Source organism: Agelaius tricolor, unplaced genomic scaffold (assembly GCF_023055355.1).
Source record: "Agelaius tricolor isolate 1412-34295 unplaced genomic scaffold, bAgeTri1.0.p SCAF_3, whole genome shotgun sequence".
Classification (NCBI taxonomy): Eukaryota; Metazoa; Chordata; class Aves; order Passeriformes; family Icteridae; genus Agelaius; species Agelaius tricolor.
Window position 1 is genome coordinate 22,863,700 of NW_027269263.1, and position 24,359 is coordinate 22,888,058.

Genomic DNA, 24,359 nt, shown 5'->3' on the forward strand with positions numbered 1-24,359 from the left:
CTGTCCATGATGCACCCAGTAGTTATCTGAGGCTTGATATGAAGCAAGCCTCCCAGTCAAGAGTATATAAAATAATTTGTTTTGTAATTATTAGTAGTATATCAGGACTTAAGTTTATACTACCAATAAAGATTACAAGGGATGTTTAGGAACTTAAAAACAAGAAAATAGCAGAAGCTTAGTGGGGAAAAAGTAAGTATATGTTATTTATAATGTGATTATTACTTTTTGTTTTCTGAGGTTCTGAATGCCTCTATCATCTTCCAAGGCAAGCGAAGAACCCTCGCCCCTCTCCACCTGCCTGTTAGTTTCTCACAAATCACAGGGAAAGTGGTATTTTGATACACTGAACATTTATTGTCTTTCACAAGAAAAAATGAAGTTTCCCCAGCCAACAAAATCCCATCAAGATGACCATAAAGGGGATAGGATGCAAAACTCCAGTGTACAGTATACACAACAAATTACCTCCCTGACTACCCTGGAAGAAAGATGATTGATCAACCTCACTGCAACTAAAAACATGATTATAAAATATTTACAGAAAAAAAAAAAAAAAACCAGTACAGAAAATAAAAACTGGACAACCATTTGTGTATGAAACGCTGCTAACACTTTTCTGGCTCGTTAAAAACCTGTTCCACTACCCTCACCAGAGCACTCAGGGTGTGTAAGGATTTGGGGGATTTTGGCAGGGAATAGTCACCCCCGTCCCCAGAGTACCATTATCTCCCTCTAAGGAAGGGGGAGCACTTGAGGGGAGCAGCATCGCCTCCTTTACTGCAATCTCCTTTCCCCAGGTGGACGTGGTGGCTCAGAAAGGAGGTGCCCAGGCACACCTCAGCTGCAGCGGTCTCTGCTCACAGCACACTGGCAAGTTAACCTGTGGGTAGGGAACTATTTCCAGTCATGCCCTTTCGTTGCTTGCAGGAGGACTTTCCCTTCTTCTCCCTCCACAGTGTTCAGAGGGGCAGGTAAGCTGACCAGGACTACAACAGGTCACAGGAGACCTTCCATTTCTTTCATGAAGGCTTCATACACATCATCCTTTGTCTGTACAGAGATAGGGGCAGATGAGCCAGCCTTAGGGGCAGCTTTGGTTAAGGGCAGAGCAGGCTCATCCTCCTGCTTCCTCTGGGAGGCGGCGGCGGCCCCCTTGTTCTCGCGGCGCACGCGCAGCGCGGTGGGCACGAAGCGCGTGATCTCCGCCTTGGGGTTGGTGATCTGCGGCTTGGCGCTGATGGTGGCCGTGGCCTTCTTCTCGATGGTGGCCGCGCTGGTGTCATCCGCCTTGGGCCGCTGGATCAGGCTGGGCGGGGCGCTCAGCACCCCAGGATTTGGAATGGGAGCTGGTGGGAAGAGCCCAGGCGGGGCAGGTCCTAAGGGAGGCACCAGAGGCGGCCGTAACATGCCTGGGCGAGGAGGAGGGATACCTGGAAGAAGAAAAAAGAAAGCGTGAGCTGTCTCCACATCTGGAAATTTCAAAATATTTGAGGAAAAATGTGCACAGGCTCAGAATGCCAAGAACAAAAAGCAAAACGAAGCAACCCCCAACAAGATGCAGCAGCACCGGCTTTAAAAAAAAAAGAAAGGTTTTCAAATCTGCATTAAATGCTGGGTTGAAAATGCTGTTCTTCGGGCCCTGAAAGCCACAGGAGCTTTTTATCATTCCCTTTTAAATTTAAATTTTAAATTTAAAAAATTATTCTTTTTATCACTCCCTTTTAAATTTAAAGTTATAATCTGAGAATAAAGTTTCTTGACAATCCATCCCACTGGAATTTCAGAGTCATCAGAAATGTCTGACCCAGGCACAAAAAATAAATACTCAGATCTCCAACTCATTTAGTGGAGCACCATTACAGCACCCAAAGAATGCTTCAGAAAGAGTCCAGCAGAGTAAAAATTTAAACTCTGAAATTCCCTTTTTTTCAGGGCAGATTTCTTGCTACCAAACTATGCACAGAATTTCCTTGTTACTGCACAGAATAATGTAATAGCACACAGCACAATGCAGCCACCGCCAGGAACAAAGGCAAACTGGCAGCCAATTATGCCTCACTGGCTTTATCACCACAGCCAAGACTGCGAAAAGAAAAGCAAGAAGGGACTTGGCACTGAGACAAACAGAACCCCTTACCTGGGGGGGCAGGAGGGGGCAGACGAGGAGGAGGACCACGTGGAGGAGGACCCGGGGGCAGGCCTGGTGGGGGGCCTGGGGGAGGACCAGGCGGTCTCCCCGGGGGAGGACCAGGGGGCAGCAGTCGAGGCAAAGGCCCACGCAATCCTGGTAACCCTGGAGGTCTCAGGAACGGAGGAGCTCCTGAAAGCGTTCATGTAACAAACAAGAAATTTAATTCACAGGTAAAAACATGTCCCAGCAACTTTCTCATCAGCTAAGGATAAAGATCTTCAACATACCAATGAAAGCTGTATTACCCAGGTGCCAGATTAAATAGAATTTCTAAAAATCTCAAGCAGAGGCAGCAGTTAAACTGTTAAAGCATCTTTCTGAAGGTAAAGTGTATAATGGAAAAAGGGTTCCTCCCCATATAATTAAGTTGTAACTGGTAACAGCTTCTGAGCTCAGTTTGTCAGAATTTAAACAGCTAAAAACCTTTTTCTGTGGCATTTGATTTTTCTTTTGGACTAAAAATAAGAACTTTTGCTCTTTTACTCCACTTCATACACTGGCTCTGCTGCTGTCTGCCAGTGTTGGCTCTAACAAAGACAACCATCAGGAAGGCTACAGCTACAGGAAGCTGATGCCTCAAAAGCAAGGTACAGCAACAATGATGCAGACTGATGACAGCCAGGTCTCAGTAAGTGGGTACATATACTCCATCTACACACTGTGCAGCTTCCAGAGTCCCACACTGACACCGCTGCCTGAGAGCCTGCATCCCTCAGAGCAGGGTAAACCAAGCACTCACCGGGTGGAGGGCCAGGAGGAAGGCCAGTGGGTGGGCCTGGGGGCCTCAGTGGAGGGGCTGGAGGTGGTCCCAGAGGAGGAGGCCCAGGCATGGGAGGTGCCTGTATCTGAGCTGGAGGCACAGCCTGGGCACTCTGCTGCTGCTGCTGCGCCTGGGAAGTTGCAGTAGATGACCCGGTCTCTGCAAGCGCCTCCTCACTGAGTTGTTGCTGCTGCTGTTGCTGTGATGTCTCTTCAGATTCTGAGTCCTCTTCCTCCTCCTCCTCTTCTTCTGAATATTCCTCCACTTCTCTCCCTTCTTCTGGAATTTCCTGGCCTGGATATGGAGATGATACCCTTATAAAATCTGTCTATGCCTAACATCTTTGTGAACATCAGAGAAAACTGAGTACACAGAACTAAATAAAAAGAAGCAAGAGAAAGATAAACCTTACTTCAAAGGGAAGAAATCTGACCACTTTCTACTGGCAAACATAAAATGAAAACAAATAAAAATAATAACAGAAAAATCACTGCTGTTCGAGAGAGAGCTCTGACAACAAGAGTTATGTGTTCCTCTGGGATCTGAAACTTGTACTATCAGCCCAAACTTCTGCTTTTTAATCTCTGCCTTAAAGGAGTTTGTGGGGAGGCGAGGCAACAAGGGGTTGGGGACACAATAAACAAAATCCCCATGTCCAAGAAACTCCTGCACCTTTGAAAGATACTGGAGTTTCTTTCTAAAACAAAGTTTGTTTTATTGGTTAACTTATCTCAGCAGAAGGGTATTTTTAGGGGGTACAAATCTTTACAGGTTACATGCTGAGCCCACAGACAATGTTACCCTTTCTCTTTCACCAAGAGATTTGGACTTCATTTGAACAACTGTTTAAAAGTTAAGCAAGAAAAGGTTTAGAAGAAAAAAAAAGTAAATTGCTACTCTTAACTTCAACTCTGCTATGCAAAACACACACATTACTTAAAAATAAATGTAAAAAAAACATACAAAACAAAAAAAAACAAACAAACAAAAGAAAAAAAGAGCAAAAACCAAACTATAACTCAAATACTTAACGAGAGCTGCTACTCTCAGCAGAGCCTACATTATGACAGTAAAATATTTACTCTGTAAAATAAAACTTGTGCAAAGTAAGCTGCCCACAGAAAAACTGTGAAACCTTAACTGGAAGCCTAAAGGCATCTCACCACATTTCCACCTTACTCACCTGCCATTCGTAGCATCATGGCCTGGAGTGGAGTCAGTTCTTTCATGTTCTTTTTCTTCTTTCGTGACTTCCCAGGCATGTCTGCAAACCGGACACTGTGACCTGGGGAAAAGCAGGGTAAGGGTGACAGGAGGTGGGGAGAAAACAACAAAAATCAGATAGCTATGTTGATACCTGGTATGGATAGCCTATCAGTCTAACATAATGATGCTTCTTAGATAAGAGTTTGCACTGGTGTTTCTGATTGTTTCAAGTTTTGCTAACCTAGTATTCTCTACCAATTGGTCTCCCCCAAGCAAGTGAGCATATTTTACATTGAGGCTTAATTTTGCAATGATTCAGGTGAAAAATGGCTTGTGAGCTGTAAGCTAACTCAACTTTTAAAAAAACAGGTTTATCTGAAAGTTGCTTCACTTCTAGATAGCCTCCTTCTGACCCATTTATTAATAAAAATCCTTTAGCTGGAATTTAGGTGAGTTAGAACATTGTTAGTTGACTAAATAAATTGCACACACACCCTCAGCTCTATCAAGTAGCATTTTTCTTTTGAAATATCAACCCCCAGTCTCTCATTTCCCCTTCACACCTGATTTCTTTTCTTCACCACCTTCCCTCTCCTTGTCATTATCACGATGCAGGAAGTCCTCTCCTTCACTGTCTGCATCTGACCTATCGCTGTCACTGTCATCGCTGCTCTCATCATGCTTGTCTTGATCCATATCCTCAGGATAACCTTCATCTTCACTGGTGCTGGACATGTCATCATCATGGCCTCGCTGTCCTGCAGAAAGCAAAGTATTGGGAAATGCATCAACTCCAAATATAAAATATTCTTTCACACCAGTGTATGTTTACAGTCACAACATTCCCCTTAGCAAAAGCACTGACAAACTGTCATTCCATTACTTTTTAGCACATATTTTTAAAGGATATTTTGGAAAATCTGTAAGATTTCATATTAACCTGCTTATTAATTTACACAGCAAAAAAGTGAAGGCAACTGCTACTGCAACTGATTCATCAACTTCTATTCAGCAATTGCCTACCACTGACATATTTTGATGTCTTCTGGCATGAAATAAAGCTAATTCATCTAGCTACAAAAGTTTCTAAGGATGATACAGCAACTGTATGAAAAATAGGAGCTATGTTCTCCTAGCAAATGCACATCCAGGGCTCATTGTGGGTTTTGTTGTAGTTTTGGTTTGGGGGTGTTTATTTGATGGGTTTTTCAAAGAGACAATTTCTCTGAGAGTGATTAGGTTTTTTTAAGGGATAATATGAACAATGTTTCGGCACTGTTAAGGGTTCATCCAAAAAAATCCAATCTGTGAAACCGAACAACAAAAAGTATCTGAGACATGTAATTAAAAGTCTCAACATTTAAAAATACAGCTGGTAGCAAAATTGCAGATATTATGAATATATCTAAATTACATCAGAGAGCAATCACTTAGCACAAGTCCTTCAAATAGTGCTAACATTCATATTGCCAGAGAACATTTTGTCCGGGGCACACTGCATTCACAGCAGGACCATCCATAGTGGAACAGAGGTCAAGGAAAACCGCAGAGAGGAACAGGGAAGGCCTTACCTGCTTCAGAACTGTAAGAAATCTCCTCCTCTCGCCTTCGAGGAGCCACGTCCAAGTTGAAGCCCACCTTCCGGCCATACATCTGCAGGACCTGAGGAGGGGGTGGCCCTGGTGGAGGGCCTGGGGGCTTCCTGCCCGGAGGTAAACGCGGAACACCGAGCCCCGGAGGAGGGAGCACAGAAATGGATCGAACTGGTGGCCTGGAAATATGAAAGGAAATGAGAAATGTAGGAACACAATTAAAGCAAACATGCCTTTAGTAGAATTATTTAGCCTTCTCTCACCACTGCTTATGCAGACTTCTAAAAAGAAACATGAACATTTAAAAAGTACATATTTGACACAAGGAGTTTACAACATCAAACAAAGACGTGACTGAAGAAGATCAGACAAAAGCTGCTCAGAAACCAACTGAAGACAATACTGAAAAAAATCAGCTACTGAATCCTACCACAGAAGAAGAATGAAATAATCACAGAGTTGGTAAAAACAGAAGGCTATTCAGAAAGAAATAGAAAAAAATTAGCACTAGAATGAAAAAAAAAAAAAACAAACTACCAAAACAAAACCAAGAAAACTAGGAGTTTATATGAACTATCCATATACACTGAATATGGCAGCAGGACAACAGAACACACATAGGGCAATTTAAGGGGCATTTATGTTCATAACAGTAGGGCTCTAATATGAACTGATACTACTACTACTGATCTACATTCCTGATATGAAAAAGACAAAAACTAGAAGGAATAATGTATTACTCAAATAAATTTAAACAAAAAGCTCTAACTGTGGGGAAAGATTAAGAAGGGCTCTGGTTAAAAGAAAGAACAATTCACTTGCACAGAATTCCCAACTTCTACAAGTCAATATTTCCTCTACTTCTACCCCTAGCTCCTCCTCCATAATATGAATGCTTCCTTTTTACTTCACCTGTAAGTTTATTTTTCCACTTACCCATAGGCTGATGTCTTCTTGAGGATAGAAGGTGGTTGAGCCCCTGGAAGGGGAATGTCCTGTATGAGGATGTTGGAGGGAGCATGAGGCATATCTGGTAAGGGGATACTCTCCACTTCAACATGCTGAGCATTCTGGAAGGGAGGGAAAAAAAAAGAAAAAGAGAGTGAGTTACTTCCACAGAAGCTACTGCACAATCTCATTACTTTTTAAAGTACAGAACATATGGAACCTGGCGCCACTTGTCAAACGTGCCTGTTCCTAGGGTGTGTTATCTTGCAGCAGTCCATGAAAGAAATTTGGGAAAGCGTTAACAGCAAAAGCTTTCAATGCAAAGCACTTGCAACGCACCCATGAAAAGCTTTAGTATTTCAGTCAAAACTCAGTCAGGTTTTCACCTTCTTTTAGACCTTCAGTCTACAAAATGAAGAGACTGCAGACTGTGCTTTTGTGTTTTTTAAGTATTCAAGTCACAGACTGCTGCATGTTTCAAAGGAAAGGAAAAAAAAGAAATCTTACAGATCCTTGCACTTACAAAACACGATGTTTCCCAGCACAGCAGGGAGGAGTATTAGAGAAAGATCTTTAAAGGAATGCCAAAGGATTCTCATTATTTCCAGCAAGAGATTTAGCAGAAATTCACAGAAATACCAATTGCACACTCACAGGCTCGCTCTCTCTTTAATACAGAAAACAAAAGGCTGATATTGTTGATTTGCAACACAAATTTCCCTTTCCTCCTTTCATTTTGAATGAGATCAGCATATCAGAGACAAACAGTGACCTGACAACCACCACACTGTCCTCACTAAAATGCTCTAATTTGACCATGCAAATTAATATTTCATATGGGCCGCATGATGCTGAACTCATACAAATCTCCCTTCCTCTGTAACAGTCACCCCTAATGAGCAAACAGAATACACTACCACAGTTACAAGACTGAGATACAGAAAGCATTACCTTGACAGCATCAAAGTACTGGCTGAGTTGTGCTCTCTTCTGCTCATACTCCACTTCCAGCTTGCGCAGCTCTTTGTAGATGTCAGGATTCTCCTTCTCGTAGAGCCGCAAGATACGCTCAAAAGTCTCACGGAGCTTTTTGCGTTTGTCCTTCAGCACTTTTTCATTAAGTTGTGGCTGCTGTACCGGGTTAAACTCTGATCCCAGACAGCAAAAAAAAAATGACCAAAAAAAATTTGCAAATTACTCTACTGCACAGCTGTGATGAATGAAACTATTTCAAAGCAAGTTCCAATCCCTGTTTTCAGGAAGTTTGCAGCCCTATGACAATCACCTCCTTGAATTCTACATTAGCAGCACTCACACACACTACTTGATTTTCTTATCAATCATCTTCTGGGAAAAAAGTCCTCTTTGATGGCACCACAACATCTCAAATAATAATCAATCCCCAGATATTCACAGAATCCCCCCTTCTTACAGGAAAGGAAAAAAAACTACTCTATTTCAGTCTCCCCCACTGGCAGTCAAAACTACACTGTGCATCTACATAAAGCATGGCCTAAGTCCAGCACCTGGTACCTCTCACTCACCCATCTCATCCAACTTTTCCATGTCCCGGATAATCTGCTTTGGATCTTTCATCTTCAGTACAGCTGCTCGGACCATCATCCGTTGCTTTTTGTTCTAAGACAGAAAAGTTTCATAATAGAAAGACACAAAACATCTGTTACCCCTTTCTCAGTATTTCCACTCTGAAGAAAAAAAAATATCACACCTCAGAATGCCCTGAAAACATTCACCATGGCACAAATCAGCAGCAAATGTAGTTAAAACTTCCAGTAATTTTAATTCCACTGTCTTGGTAATTGCAAATGCTACTATCATTCCTTCACTCCAACTAAGACTCATGCAATCAACACAATAACCAACTGACAAAATACATTAGACACACTAAGAAGTGTGTGACTCTTGGATGCTTGGATTTTTTTTTTATTTGGTTTGTTGCTTGCTTCTTTGCTTTGCCATTTTGGGGGGTTTTAATTACTAAGTACTTCCAGCAACATTTCAAAAATAAATACAAGTTAAAGAATGTCTGGGGATGTTTACTCCAAACAAGACTTCTATGTTTTTTTGAACTACATGTTTGGATAGTATTTCCAAAGTCAGTCTTAGGATATCAATTAAAATATCCACAGTCCATTCATGGCCCTTTACAATCACATACACGATACATAGTATAGGAAATGACAACTACATATTCCCTAATCTCTTTATTTACCTTCTTTAGTTCCCTTTTCCGAGCTTCCTTCCCTACAGGGGAAAAGAAAAAGAAAGTAACAACTTGAAAGACAAAATCAAATTAATGAATAATCTTCCCTTCATCAAGACTAGGGCTGTTTCTCAACAGCTCACTCATTTTACAAGGACTTACTGCAACTCAGCTTCCCAGAGAAAGAGAAATATAGCATGAGATTGATTTATATTTCCTGTCTTTTATTAAAAAAAAAAAAAAAAAAAAGATGCTGCAGTCTTCATGTCTCCAGAAGCAAGGCTTTTTCCATACAAAAAAGAACAATAGGCAACCGAAGTCATAGTGATAGGTGCAGTCATGGAAAAGATTGCTGCACAGAAGCTGAAATAGAGTCATCAGACAACACACTTTAAAAATATGTAGGCTTTGAGAATGCCTCTGAAATAAAGCATATCCACTGTGGGAGTCCAGATTTTCTTTATTCAGGGAGCATTGATAGCACCTGGCATGTTACCAAAAATAGAAAAAAACAGTAAGACAACTCCCCCATCTAACCAGAGCATCTGCAAAATTTGACATGCTCCTCAGATTCCTGCCTGGGACAGATTAACTCTGTCCCAGGAAGCAGCCTGCAGTTTATCCAACAGCTAAGTACAAAGGCCTTCCAACACTGATAACCAGTGGAAAACCAAGAGGTAAATACTTAAGAGAAGCAAGAGCATGAAAGCAAGCAGCCTTCCCAGACAAAACCGAGATAATACTTTTCAAATTAGAGAAACTCACTTCTATCCTGAGGATTCTATTCTCAGAGAAAGCTTTTTACCTTCTCCTCTGGGCACTCCCCATTCCCCCCTGCTCAGCTTTCATGGATACTTACGGGCCTGATCTGTGGGATTCATAAACTTCCCACTCTTGGTGGACGATGTAGATCTCCGCCCCATTTTGATCTTTTTTCCTCTGCCTCAAAAAATGAAACTTAAAAAGGAGGGAGAGACCTGGAAAAGATTACATGGTTTCAGGTCCTACACACTGGTAGCTTGAGGATGCTTGTTTCTCTTCTGTCTATCAGCAAGTTACTCCCTCAAAGAGGCCAAATACCTTTAAGGTTCTCAAACCTGTATCAAAACTCCCTTACTCCAACAAAGTACTACTACTTAACTAAGTACCTACTTATTGCTACTTTAGTAGGTTATAATTTTAAGCTAATTGATGAGTTTGTTATTATTCACATTACAACTCAAACCAATAAGCTTTGTGCTTACAGTACTGAGGGCTGCAGGGTAGGGAAAAACAAATATTTTATTTTTCCAAGAGCGTATCAGAGTTTATCTTCTCTTTCACTCTCGTAAGTGCTCTCCAGTTTTCACCTTCCTCCGTTTCAAATGTTTCCCCAAAAATCTTCTCCTTTCCTCAGACTTCTAACTGCCCCTGGTATCTCTCCCCAGCCCCCACTATATCAGCAAATGTAGGATTATTCTGCAAAAAATTATTTCCTGTCTTTAGATATTTCTCCAGCTTACAGATGACTACATAAGTGTCCAAACTACAGTCAGGGATGTTTCTTCTCTCCCTCCTCCTCCAGAACTACTTCCCTGCCAAAGCACTGGGGTGGGTTTGTTTTACTCTTTTGCAAGATACTATCGCTTCCTTAGGTGGGAAGCTCACCAAACACAGGTAGGAGTTACATTTACACCCTCTATTTCCCATCTTTCTAATATTTAAAGGCTTCAGGGAAGGAGAACAAACTTCTGAAACCTCGACTTCACATCTTCTAAGGACCCAGACTAAAGAGTTCCAACGCGACAAGTTAACGGCTGAAGATGAAAAAAAAACTATATATAATCAAGCACTAAATTCATTATTCTTTTGGCCACAGGGGAACGGGGCAGAAAGCCCCCCCTCCTACTCCCGCCCGATGGCAGGAGGAAGAAAATGAGAGAGCGCGAACTGCCGCCTCCTTCTCCTCGCCTCTCCTCTCCCCGCAGCCCAGCCCCGCCGCGCCCCTCTCACCCCCGGGCCGGCCGGGCCCGGCTCCGGCTCCCTCGGGCCGCCGCGGCCTCGCTCAGCCCCGTGACCGCCGCCGCCGCGGCCCCGCCGCCATCTTGCACCGGCACCGAGTGGCGGCGCGGAGCCGCGCTCCGGAAGCGGCGGCCGCGGCTCGATGGTTCCGCTGCCGCTCGCTCCCCCTCGGAGGCCTCAACTCTATGGTTGGGCCTCCGAGGGGCGGGAAGGCGGGGCGGGAGCGGGGACGGGAGCAGGTCGGGACAGAGACAGGGATAGAGATAGAGACAGGGACCGGGACAGAGGTAGCGATAGAGACCAGCGCCCAGGCGGCCCCGGCGGGCTCTGGGAGCGGGTGGACACACGCGGTGCGGGAGAGATGCTCCCGTACGGCCAGCGCTGGAAACAGGGCAGCGAACGCGGCCAGCGCGGCCTCTGCCCCCTCACGCTCTGCAGGAGTATCCCCCAAAGTGCCCCCCGTGCCCTGAAACAAGGCAGAGCCGAAGGACCTGTGGGGAGCTGCTGTCCGTGTGTGCGGAGCGCTGTCCATAAGTGCAGAGCGCTGCGGGGGCAGGGGCTGCTCACAGCCTCAGGCCCTTCCATGGTTTATTGAGGGCTTGGCCTCGCGGCCCAGCAGCGCTGCTCCCCTGCGAGCGGGGCTGGGACCCCTCTGTACAAAGAGAACGGCAGAGATAATCTGATGCCGTTGGGCACCACACAAGCTACTCTGTTATTTGTCTCTTCCTACAGCCCCCGCTGTGGTGAACTGGTGAACAGCTGGTGGGAGCTGTTTTGTGTCATGGCCCGAAGCACAGTTTCCAGCAAAAGTCCACAGCACGTGAAGGACCAGGATGAAGATGCACGAAACATCAATGTGCAAGCAATACAGTACGGGTGCAGACTTAAAGAACTAGCATGTTAGGGAGGAGATGTAGGGAGGAAATTCTTCTCTGCAGAGGTGGCATCTGGGAGCAGAGGTGGTCAGATCCCTGAGCAAGATTTCTAGGCTCCCTGCTCCTGCAACATAATGTTGCTATAATTTTTCAAGTAATGGAGACTCAGTTGACTAATTTGTAAGGATCATTGCCGGATGGGTAAAGGACTATAAGCTATACATCCCATTAATGCCAGCATTTAGTCACAAGGTGCACAAAGTCAAAATCAAGGAGTGTCCTCAGAGCCAAGGCTTCAGGAGCTCTCAGTGCCTACAGAGTCATGCTAACCACACGCCCAGCATGGTCACCCCCACCTTGTACCTCTTTGGCATGTTCTCTTTGTATTATTCTTGTCACCAGAAAAAATGTTCAGCAGGCAGATTTTGGTTGCAACTGTACTGTTTTTCCACGTAGGTTTGGAAGCAGCTTACACTGGTTTGGGCTGGTTTACAGTTTTTTTGAGGCTGTTCTTATTTGGAACACATATCACAGTTTTAATTCTTAATCCTTTTTCCAGAACAACAGCTTGAGTGAAAGCAGAACACTCAAGAGGAGATGATGGAAAGCTGTGGCCATCCTGACATCCCTGTCAGGTGCCATGCCACTGTAGAGGGGGATGGCTGAGTCTTCAAAGGTTAACTGCACCTCACAAGGCTTGGGGTCTTCTGTCCTGGCAGTCCTGGGCTCAGTGGGGACAGTGGCGCTGCCTCAGCCCTGACTGCTTTCTCTCAGCAGTGTTGCTGATTTGGAGGACAATAGTCCTCTCATGTTTTTCACTTGATACTTCTGTCACACTGAGAGGCAGCTTGAAGTAGTCTGGAGGGGAAACATCAGCGGACTGGTCATGACATCTCTGGAGCACCAAACATAAGACTAGCCAGAGCATTAGAGACAACAGGAACTAAATCTGTTTAGGGGAAACCCGCTTTCCTTTAAGTCCACCAGGAACAAGGATATGCCTAGAGGCGAGGAGCAGTTTTATTCCTCTGTGTTCCTCATTGTGTACCTCACTTCCCCTGACACTGCTTTGCATTTGCATTTAAGAACATGTGGGCAAATTGCTTGAAAAATACAACAGATTTGTTTTTCTTTGACTCCACTATTCTCATGCAGCAGTGACTGGCAATCTCTCAAAGAGCTGATTTTAATTCCTAGTTTAGAGTGTGCATTTGCACATAGAAAACAGGAGCCAGGAACTGCCTCTCCAACACACAGATATTGCTGTTCTACTGACTGACAGGCTCTTGCCTCTGCAGAAGTACCTCTAAACTGAGCGCCATCTGTGTCAGGAGACAAGAGATGTTTCATCTTGGAGAAGTGATGCCTCAGGTCAGCATGTCATCCACCACAATACCTCGTGCAGGCAAGGCAGTGCTTTTTGCCACCACTGAAGTGCCTTTCCGGACTCACATAGCCCAGTCTGCAACTGGTCCCAGTTTCTCAGGCCCTGGCACCCATCTATGCTCCTGAACCCTGGGCTTTCTCCCTGATGACTCAGCAGAGCTGTTGGGAACCAGCAGTTTCATTGCCATCTAGTGGCTTTTGTGCATAAAAGGGAAGAGGAGTCAGAAAATATAGTAGAGAGTAAAAACCCAACTAAACAAACAAATAAACCCCCCAACCCCAGAATGGAAGGGTTGTGAATCTCACCTATTCCTTTATTTCATAGGCACTATCTAGTTATTAATAAATTAAGATTGCTAATATTGAATATTAGCAAACATGTATGAATTGGGACATGATTTTAGTATGGGGGAAGTGGGTACTAAAAAGAGGAACCTATGCACAACCCTACTAGATTTGTCTATCACGGATTTAAAAAAAATTAATTGCTTGTATAATTAGGCTTTTAATACTTCTTTATTAGTTGGTTTAAGATTGGTTTTCAGACAAAAAAAAAAAAAAAGAAACCAAAAACAAGTACAGAAAGAGAAGTCTTCCAATACTCATGTACATTTTTATTAATTCTTAAATTACCTTTTTTTCTAAGATCAAGAAAAAACAATTCACAGCAAATCAGATCAAGACACTACAAATAATGTTCTTTCTTCCAGCTTTGGTTTTAAAATCTGAAAAATAAGGACAGTTGGTGGCATATTGTGAAATGCAGAATCTGAGCATGTTCTTGGCAGTCCCACATTGGTGAGATCAGGTAAAGCGCTTGAAAATAACTTTCGTTTAATAGGGCTGCAATCCTACAGCACTTGTACATGTGTAATATCCCACCCCAATCAACAAAAGAGCAACTTTGCACAGAAACTTTTACATGTGGGTTGGCAGGAGCAGAGCATTACAAGCACAAGAGGTTATTCATGGCCAGGCATACCCAGAATGCTGCAGCTGGTTTCTCTCAGTGGTGCAGCAAGGTTGTGTCTGTTTGCATGTAGGCCCAGGCTTCTCTTACTTGCCAATCTACTGGGCTTAGAGTTTATTTAAAGAAGATCTCTTGCTGGCTCCTTAGGAGGGCAGAAAATAGCAGTTAAATATGCTTCAGCTAGTCCTTGTAATTGAATTCAGTCTATCAGATTAAGCACTAAACCACAGTAAGGGTTTAGCAACCACAGATGTCTTCATAAAGCTTCCAGATGCTTTGCCTTGTTGAAAATGTTTTCTCCCATTGTGTTGTCATCTTTGATACAGAAACACACCTTCTCACCACTACCAGTTCAGCAGTCTGTATCATTGTCTCCAGTATGAATTACAGTTCAAGGTTACCTACTGTGCTTCCTAGAAAATAAGCTTAAGGAAAGGTGCAAAGTATTTGAAACACTGCCCCCCAAAACACCTGTAAACCAGTTCTCTATTAATGTATTTCAGTGCCAGTTCCCTGAACTGTCACTTTTCTTCTTCTGCTGCCACAAATAAGAAAATAAAAAGCCATTAGTAGTTTGTTTGTCATAATGAATCAAAAAGGTTTCTGCAGGCATAAGCTGCTGCAGCTGCTGTGACAGCAGAAGAGAGAACTCCACCTTCATTTACTGAACTTGCTGTCTCACCAAAGAAGTCACTTCATGTATGGCACGCTGGTACTTTTCTGAGGCTGCTTTAAACTCAGCCAGGTGCTTCTCATAGCTCCTCACAGCTGTCAGAAGCTGGCTTCTCTCCACAGCTCCCAGGATGGCATGGAGAATCATCTCCAGGCCCAGCCCAATGATGGTAATGCTAACTCCCCCAAGAACAGAGGCCCCAATCTGCGCAAGGACACCGATGAGCTTGCTCACAGTGAGAGTTAAATGATCGGAGCCAAGAAGTTTGATGGCTACCATTGCAGCTGTTGAAGTTGCTTCTCCAAAAATAATGGAAAAAACTCTCTGGGCTATTGCAATTTTCTCTAGCTCGGGCTCTTTGATATCATATAGCTTCTGGTACAGCACTGGCTCGAGCTTGTCCTTCATGTCACTGTCAATCTTCTGCACCTGGTGCTGAATCTCACTCATCACTTGAATGATAATCTCACAGTTTTCCTTGACTGTACTGCTCTCTCTCATCTCAATGGGGGTAATAGTGCAGCCCAGGTGCTCATTCAGCACTCCAGCCAGCTCATTTGTTGCATGGAAATTTGTGGACATACAGTCAAGCAATTCCTGGTGCAGATGGATCAGTTCTTGCTTTCTCTTGGGATTATCTGGGTAAAGGAGGTCACTCAATGCCATTCTTCAGAAATAAGCTACTTCAAGAGAGAAAAGAAATGTCTTACTCTGTTTAACACCCATAACCATAGCCCCTGAAGAGCAGTGAAATCTGCTTTGTCTCTGCCCCACTGGTTCTTTTCATACTGACCAGGTCCATTCGCAAGGCATAGCTTGTAAATGTAGAAATCTTAATTCTTGTTCTGGATCTTTGCCAAGTGATTGGAAAAGGACCTTCTAAGACACTGGGTATGCTCAGAGCAACAAAAATAGCTAACAAATATGTAACAAGCAGATTGGAAAATAGATGTGTGCCATTGGCAATTGAAGATTGAGATTGAAACTCAGCCTTGGAAACTGAAGATGGTAGAAGCTGAACTAGTTCACTAAAAAATGGAACAATCTCATCTAATCAGCAAAATTAAAGATGTGGCTTAAAGGATTGTTCCAGGCACTCTTTTGTATCAGCCTATTTTATCCATTTAGTGGCATTCAATTTTTCAGCAACCATGATGATTGGTGGATATGGTTTGTGCCACAATAAAGGTATTTTATGCCAGTATAGCCTTTTTCTTCTAACATTCAAGAGAAAATGATACTATATAAGCCTTCTGTGCTTATACTAAGAAGCTTACCCTCTGAATTCATAATGAATAGTAAAATTGTCTACAATAACCCCGTCCTAACCTATATCACCTTACATACATCTCTCACTGTATTTCCTTCCCTGATATTTATTTCTTCATAAACTGCATGCCAGCATGCCAACATAGAGTCCAAAGAGACTGAGTCAACAGTGATTATGGAGTAATTCCTCATCGCTAAGATTCTGTAATCAGCACTGTCACTTCCTTTAACCTTTCACCAGCTGCAAAGTGAAAATGCTTTAACATTATTTCATCTTAAATGCAAGCATCTTTGCTACAGGGGAAAACTATGAATGAGTAGGATGACTCATTTCTTTGTTGGTACTTTTCATGGTCTCAGCCCTCTTATTGCAAATCTGGGCCACTTTTGTGCAGTGCTTTGCATTTTTCTAAGATGTTTCTCTTCTTGCTGTTAGTGCCTCCATATCACAGTTACAGCTACAAATAGTTATGTGTAGGGGACTACCCAGATTTTTCTTCTGAAAAAGATACCTTTGTGCCATTTTGGTCCTTTGTAGTTCTTGCACTATCTGTTAGCTGCAAATCATCTGACACTGACCCAGCTGTATTTTACTAAACACATCCTCCCCCACAAGGTCATCGTTGAAAACCAGAATGATTTCCACAATCCCCTGCCAACTTTTAATCTCAGTGCTGAAACACAAGCCAGTCTGAAAAGAGGTTTTCTCTCCCAATATTTTGCACAGTACTGTATATTTCTTTCCGCCACTTACCTTGAATCTCTGCCAAGAGAATAAACTGCTTAACACATCTTCTTGTACAAGCTGCAGGGAGCCAAATACATATACAGTAAAGGTTTGTGATTTTCTGGAAACATAAAGCCATGATAATGCAGGCTATGGTTTCATATCAATCCTGCCTCAGGGATGTTGCTGGCTTGCTTTCTGACTCAATGTGATACTAAAACCTTTCCACTCCAGTGCTGTTTTATTATAAGGTCATTTGTTTTCCCTTATTGGTAGAAACTGAGAAGACAAGTTGTTTTAGATGGAATAGCACTTCAACAAACATTTTACATACTCGGCAGGTGTGGAAAAGACTTTTAGAATCTGTTCATTACATATGATTACTTCAGCTTCTTACAGTTGCTCTAGATTTTATATCTCCTAATGCTAAAATTACTTCTTACTTTTCACATTAGCACTTTCATTAGCTTTTATATTTTCCTTTTAGAATTAGGCAAGCCACATATATTTCTGTATTTCTATTTCTTAGCACTTCCATTAGGTTTTGTATTTTCCTTTTAGAATTATACAGGCCTTATATATTTCTGTATTTCTATTTCTCCAGAGATTTCTCTGTGGAGATTTACCACAAAAACTTTTCTAATTAAACATTTACACTGCCTACCTGATTTGGTCTGAATGCTCCTGTTGAAATGTGTATGGGATAGTAACTTCAGCCTCTTTCCCCTCTGCTCGCCTGGTGTTTTCCAGCAGCATGTGATGAATTAGGGATCTGGAGGCTGGGCTTCTGCTGCATCCTAATGTGCCTGTCATTAATTCTATTGTGTGATGTTTACCAGATCCATCTCATTTTCTTCCTCCTCTCCCCTTCCCTCCAATTGTAAGAGAATTCCGTTTAATTAATTATTAACTCAATGCTAGTTCCCAATTACTAGATCATCCAAAGGCCTTCTGTTCCTGGAGAGAATGGGTACAGCACAAATCCCTCCTGCCTGCAGCAGAGGTGCCATCACAGGCAGCTACAGCCATGGCTGAAAGGGGATGGTGTTACTTGCTGTCCTCAAAACATAAAAGGTGTAGGACAGCACAAGATTATGTTTTTTACTGGTTTCCATTGTTTATAAATATAAACACTAATGCTTGCACCTATGCCTTGAAATAATGAATTTTTGCAATGACTGTTTTTGTACACCTGCAAATTACATAAGAAAAATTTAGTAGTCCCACATAAACAGAAGAATAGACACCGCAGAGAGTGGAAACAGGCTTTGTCTGTTCCACTAAGACAAGCTTGTACATATGCCTTCAATCAAGCTAGACATCTTTCATGCTCTTGCTCTTAGAAAGGTGGACCTGCAGGCCACAGGGTTCTCACTAGGAACACTGCTTCCACTCTAGAGGAAGGCTGAGCTCTCAGATGAAAATACAAGATGAAGCATAAAATGTGCACTTTGCAATTGTTAATGTGTTTTCATCTGAAAGCTGAGCTGCTGTGTTCAACTCTAATGAACACGGAGTGCCAAACTCTCTTGTTGTCAGAGCTGTGGGCATGAGAACATAAGCTGCAAGAGAACACTAAATGATTTAACTGCTATAGTTCTGGAAATATCAATTAGTTGTGACTGCTGAGTATTTTCCACTGAGAATGCCATGTAGTCCTGAAATACTTGGTGCAATATTGAACTGAATTGAATTAATCAGGCTGGCAACTGCCTGTGTGTCACATTCTGGAAACTGATTTCAGGTCTTCTGTGCTTGCAGTGGATACAAATTCTTTTCTTTTAGAGCCCTCATCATTTGGAACAAGACAGAAAATAATTTGAACAATATGAGGACAGTTTTGTTCCTGCTTTACTCTGGATCTTTTGGGAGGATTAATAGCTATTATTGCAGGCCTATTAAGTTGGAGGAAAATACTCAATTTGGGGTGTCAGTCATCCTTCCTTGCTGAAGTTTGCCAGGTCTCTGATGCCATGAGAGTAGAGGTGCTGTGGAGGCCCAGACTCAGCTCTGAACAGCAGTGAAGGCTAAAATCAATTTTGCCATTTCATGCAATTTCAGACCCCTTTTGACATGGGAAAGAAATGGAGGAAAAGGCAGATGGTTGAACTGAGTTCTGAAAATAAGGTTTTGAAAGTATACAGTGGGACAGGAAGTTGCAATTGCTTGTACACTTCTGACTACACATCTAACCACAGCAATAGCTGATGAAATGTCTGCTGCAACCAGCCCAGCTTTACAGGGCTCTGGCACAAGCAAAGGCAACATCAGGAGCAGTCTCTGAGCTGCACACTATCCCAGGACTGTATCTCTAGTTGGCCTTGGAAGAATTCAGAGGTGCAAGCAGAAGGACATAACTTTCTTAGCAGTCAAAATGGTATCATGATGAGCACCCAAACAAGGAGAATCTTTGTGCTTCCACCTACCAAGGGATGCTTGCACCATCTAGTCAGTGTATTAACTGACAAATAGAAATCACTTTTAAGGGAACTGTAGCCTGACAAAATGTGGCATTACTCAGTCTTCAATTGCTTTGTTCCTTAAATGTAGATGTCATGAGTTTGACTTTGCTGTGTCTATCCCCCCCCCCCCCCCCCCAAAAAAAATGACTGTTCAGTTCTGTATAGACCCACCAGTACTTACAAACTGAAGGATTATAGTTCTGAGGATGATGCAAAGTAGTTGATATCTATGACTTATACAAATCTACCAAAAACCACCAAAATGTAAGAATAATTAATTTACAGCACTTCCCTTACTTTGGAGAATGCAAGTCAAAGTCATACTTCCTGCAGCCATCAGAGTAACAATACTTGCAGCTGTTTACACCATATTTTGCTGGCTGCTTGGTAAGGTCCCAGAAAAGGCTGTCAAGAACTTTTCCTATGTTTTCTTCCAACTAATATCTTGGGGAAGAATGGATCAGCTGGGTTAGCAGTTTGGATAATTGATTTCAGAAATGTAACAATCTAGCCAAAAATATATCCACCTTTATTCCTCTGTAATTCCCCTCGTAATAACACCTTCTGGATTTCCTCTGTTTGCTTTTCAGAGTCAGACACCACTCCAGAAATGTTAGCTCATCTTTTTTTTTAAGAGTGGCAAAGAAAAGCTGTTCAGGGTCTGCCAGAATCTGCACAACTTAATGCACTTCTCTGTCTCTTCAGCCAACACAATAATCCAACTCCTCAAGCACATCTTGGCACCGCCTTTCCCTGCTCTCAAAGGAGATGTGCACAGCTGCCCAGTTACCCACTTGAATTTACTGCCATGGTGCCTTCCACATTCCACAGACTGACTCTTTCTCACTAAAAATAAAGCTATTAAGAGATCTGTAAGGAGTCCAAAGTCCCTGTGTGTCTTTCCCGTATACCTCAAGAAAAAGCTGTCTCCAGTGAAGGTTGTCCCTGATTTAGTCTTCAGAAAGGCCATAGATAACCTTTCTCCTACCTGAATGGTCCAGGGAATGTCTGTTTTGATGAACCAGGCTGAATGTTCCAGTCTCAACTGCAAAGTTGCAGCAGAAAGCAAAGGGAAGATTGAATCTTATGTAGCAGCAGGAACTCCAGGGGCTTCTTGTACATATCTGGATGTAGCCAGAGAATCAGAGACTGTGGGCCAAGCACAGGGAAACTCCAAGCACACTAGGGAGAATGGCAGAGGCAAGTGCAGTATAACCACTGTTCTTGCTTCTTGAAGCTGAAAGAAAATAAAGAGAGCTGTCATTTAGACCTCTATTCACTGCCTAAAGCTTTTTGGTTTTGCTAACACAACCTTTGCCCACAAAGGCCATTTTCTCAACTCCATTATTTTGGCTTTGGAAGCACAAACCCTCATTCCTAAATGATTGTTTTGAGCTCAAAGATCACATTGACACACTGCTGAACAAAGAGACAAAAGCAAGAGTCCTGGACTGGTGGTAGACTCACAGAAAGGCAGAGATGTGAAACAGGCCCCATGAGCTATTCCAGCATAGAGCTCTCTCTATAACCAGGAAACTCAGTGTGTTCTTTGTCAAAGGATACCTTTTCTCCCTGCTAGGAGACAGGTGACTGCTAAAATGACAGTAGCTTTGTTTACACTTCTCTCAGCTTGCCAGAGATAAGTGTGGAAGTATTAGCTTGCCAGAGTAGTAGTGGACCAAAGCCTAGAATAGTCCTGAAATGTGAAGTGTAGCAGCATTGCAAGACACCAGCATAGATTACTTGGTTCAAGCAAATCTCACCCACTCTTGCAATAACAATGCTGGGGACCCAAAGCCATGAGTCCTACAGCATCCTTGCAGTGACACTTGGGATAAATGAGGGCTGCAAAGAACCTTGAGACCTGCTGTTGATTCATCTTTAGTGAGCTGTGGGATTGTCCCAGGTTTCACAGCAAACTGTGAAACAGGGTAAAAGCTGGGTCTTGTGGCTCTCGTAAGCAAACACAGAGGTGAGCTACAGGTTTGGCCTTGAGTGTGGCCCCATGTGGGTGCAGCTGGTGAGGGCTGCCTGGGGCAGTGGAGAGCAGCCTGTCCTGTGCCCCCTTGCATGAGAACCTGTGTACAATACCTTCCACCAGCTGGCACTGGTACTTGCTGTAGTTCCCCACAGAATGCAGATGCAGCCGGTTACCCTGCTGGGTTTGAAGGAAGCTTTTGACAAGAAATATCTCATAAGGGGGAATGAGGACTTCCTTCTCAGATGTGTGGTAAGAAAAGCCTTGCATAGCTGCTCCCAGGCAAGTGGTCACTGTGAGCAAAGTTTCATTCCCAAACTTCTGAGCTTCACTCCTGAGGTGGGAGGTAGAAGTGAAACGGCCAAATCGCACCCTGCTGCCTTCTTTGGCCTCGATATATAAATCCTTTACACCCCTGTGCACCTGATAGCACTTAGGTTTCCCCATGCTGCTCTGCCATTCCTTCAATATCTGGATAGCAGTTGTTAGGTAGAAGTGAAAATATTTAAAGCTGAAGTTGTGTCTGTAGTGCTCTGGTGAGATTCCTGCTGTGGATGTGGCCCAGTTCAGCTGGGAGTGCAGGGAGGAGTTCATGGTGTAAGCCATGAGAGCTGTGGCATGGCTGTCACGCATTTCCCTCAGCAGACCGACAGGGCTCTTCAGCAAAGCCTCCTGAGCCTTCTTCCAGAGACGCAGGTAGTCCTTGTTAGCAGCTATTTCCTTTTGGAAATAGTCTCCTTGCTCCAGTTCTTCCATCATCTCCTCTCTGCACCCCAGATACTGGTCATCAAAGGATTGCGGAGCCATATCCATCAGGATGGGGGACACAGCCTGCAACACAAAAGCAAATGAAGATAAGCATCAGAAGTGTGAATTTCTTGTTTATCTTCGTGGATGCAAGCCAAGTTTTTTCCTACCCTTTCCTTGCCTCTTTGTCATTATTGGCAGAGCAAGCAAGGCAGGTAACAAATCTTTAGCAAAACCCTCCTGAGCAACCTCAGGTTGTCGTCTATACACCACCACAGGTCAGGATGACAGAGTTCTTATTTGATGTGGATGTGCTATGTTAGAATCTCCCAGGAGCATCGGTCAATTTAGACAGGCTGGAAAAGGAAAGATTCCATGAGATTTACTCACAAACACTCAATGAAATCATCTGGCTGCAAACAAGAGGAAAATTCCAACCAAGTAACTAAAACAAATTAAGACAGGTAAGAAATGGAACAGAGGAACTGAAAGCAGAAAAGTTAAAGTTGAACCCAAAACTCCTCAAAGAACATATTTCAAATGGAAAAAATATTTCTGTGGTATAAGCGATTTCATTATTTCAAATAAAGAGCAATATTTACCTCTTTTACCAGTATTTGTGAGAAGATCAGCAACAGGAGGCTGCCCAGTGTCACCACTTTCCCAGAGTCCACCCAAGACACTGTGAAGAACATTTTTTTTTTAAGGAAATGTAATTTGCACCTGTTTCTTTCTGTTTTTTCTTTGAACTGAAAAATTCTGCAGTTTGTGATTTGCACTCAGGTTTTGGTGGCTATTCTTCAACCAGAGACAGATCATTTGCCAGATTCTCACTGCAATTCAGAAGTCATTAATCAATCCAAGCAGACAATTTACTGGTAGAAATGTGCCCAAAATCCATAGGGAAGTGTCTGATTGCACCAACTTCAGCTGGCATGAGTGTCCATCACCTTGACAGTTCTTTTGATTCCAAGGTATTTGGTGTTGTTCTTGCAAAAAGGAAGAAAACCATAGCTTGGAGAAGTCTAAGGCACTTCTCCTGAGGAGTGGTGTGTCAGGGTGACTGCTCCCTGGTTAAGAGTTTAAAAGCCCTTTTAAAGAAGTTGACTCTGATAAAGCCAACACAGAAATGCAGGGTAGGTTGGGGTCCCATCTGGAAGCAGTGATAACCTAACTCTCCTCCTCCTCCTCCTTATCACCCCCTGCTTTCTACTCCTGGGTTGCCAATCCTCCTCCTACAGCACTGCAGAGTGGCACTTTGCTGACTGTTTGCACTGGCACAGGCAAAATGAGTGTGTAAATGAAGATCCCATGCTGAGACAAACCTTTCTCTAGCAGCTGCTTTCTTTCACCTTCCAAATACTGGCAGTGAGTTATTCACCCACAGAGCCCCATGGCCTCTTACAACTCTTCTGTATGGAAAAAGGGCCAAGAAAAGTGTCAAGGCTTCACAGAAAAATGAAGCCCATTTTCCATGGCCTGATAATGATAGCTTGGGTGAGGGGAGCACCTCCAGACATGGAGTGATTCCCTGAGATAAGGGAGGTTTGTGAAGCTGCTTGGATTCTGTGGACAGAGCATCTGCAAAATATTGCTGAGATAGGGTGGGGGGTGACATAAAGGTCTCATACTGGGCTCCTTTCAAAGCAGTTGCTGCTGGTGACATGAGGTGATGCCATGAAGTGCCATGAAGTGATGGATGCAGACTCCCTAGTTCTCCATCCTGGAATGTCTCTGTTGTCTTGGGCTGTATTTCAGAAAGTGGTTGTTTGACTGCTAAAAGTGAGTCCACAGGAGGGCTCACGAATTTATTCAGAGGCAACTCCACCTCTGTTTGTGTAGAGATAAAACAGACCTAAACTGGGACAGGCTCCCTTGGGAGCTTGGCAGTCATGATAAACACTCCCGCTAAAATGTCAGTTCAGCTGCATATAATCCATTTGTAAATTATGTCCCTGGTTTTCCCCTCTGACCTGTAAGTGAATGTTTCATATGAAGGGAATCAGGAGGACAGGAATTAGCATTTCCAAACGCTTCAGAAGCAATGCAAGTTATTATTAACGACAACAAATACAAAGGCCGAAAGATGGCAGCAGAGGATTTGTGGCGGTGCTTAGCGCTGCATTGACCGAGCGACAATCGAATTCCTCCATTTCAGCAGTAAATTTGTAACGTGATCTGAGTGCTCAGATCCCCAAAGGTCATAATGACTTCAGCCCATGAAGGGATCTGATGACACAGAGCAGATGACATAATGGAGGCCTCCGGGTGTAACTCTTTTTGCCTGAAAAAAATATTTACTGAAAGGGAGAGAAAAAATATAAAACTAACAGAAAGATGCAAATAG

General features: G+C 43.2%; 2 protein-coding genes across 11 annotated transcripts; both read right to left on the bottom strand.

Moving 5' to 3' along the window:
* Positions 1 to 336: 336 nt before the first annotated feature.
* WBP11 (WW domain binding protein 11) lies at positions 337 to 11,072 on the bottom strand. Its single transcript, XM_071423137.1, has 12 exons — positions 10,917 to 11,072; positions 9,784 to 9,901; positions 8,934 to 8,965; positions 8,245 to 8,338; positions 7,652 to 7,848; positions 6,689 to 6,822; positions 5,732 to 5,931; positions 4,724 to 4,918; positions 4,138 to 4,239; positions 2,934 to 3,248; positions 2,141 to 2,323; positions 337 to 1,433 (listed from the first exon to the last, which is right to left on the bottom strand). Exons 2-12 carry the CDS (start codon positions 9,845 to 9,847, stop codon positions 1,000 to 1,002), a joined length of 1,950 nt encoding a protein of 649 aa, XP_071279238.1. The 5' UTR covers positions 9,848 to 9,901; positions 10,917 to 11,072; the 3' UTR covers positions 337 to 999.
* Positions 11,073 to 13,779: 2,707 nt separating this feature from the next.
* On the bottom strand, positions 13,780 to 23,115 carry SMCO3 (single-pass membrane protein with coiled-coil domains 3). Of its 10 annotated transcripts, none has more exons than XM_071423150.1 (4): positions 22,615 to 23,115; positions 21,379 to 22,096; positions 20,276 to 20,524; positions 15,502 to 16,903 (listed from the first exon to the last, which is right to left on the bottom strand). In XM_071423150.1, exons 1-3 carry the CDS (start codon positions 22,705 to 22,707, stop codon positions 20,430 to 20,432), a joined length of 906 nt encoding a protein of 301 aa, XP_071279251.1. In that variant the 5' UTR covers positions 22,708 to 23,115; the 3' UTR covers positions 15,502 to 16,903; positions 20,276 to 20,429. The 10 variants fall into 10 exon arrangements, with proteins under 10 accessions (XP_071279258.1, XP_071279256.1, XP_071279255.1 ...); XM_071423149.1 differs by having other exon boundaries at positions 17,490 to 20,524; XM_071423157.1 differs by lacking the exons at positions 21,379 to 22,096; positions 22,615 to 23,115 and having other exon boundaries at positions 13,780 to 15,509; positions 16,853 to 16,903; positions 20,276 to 20,429.
* Between the last annotated feature and the right edge of the window lie 1,244 nt (positions 23,116 to 24,359).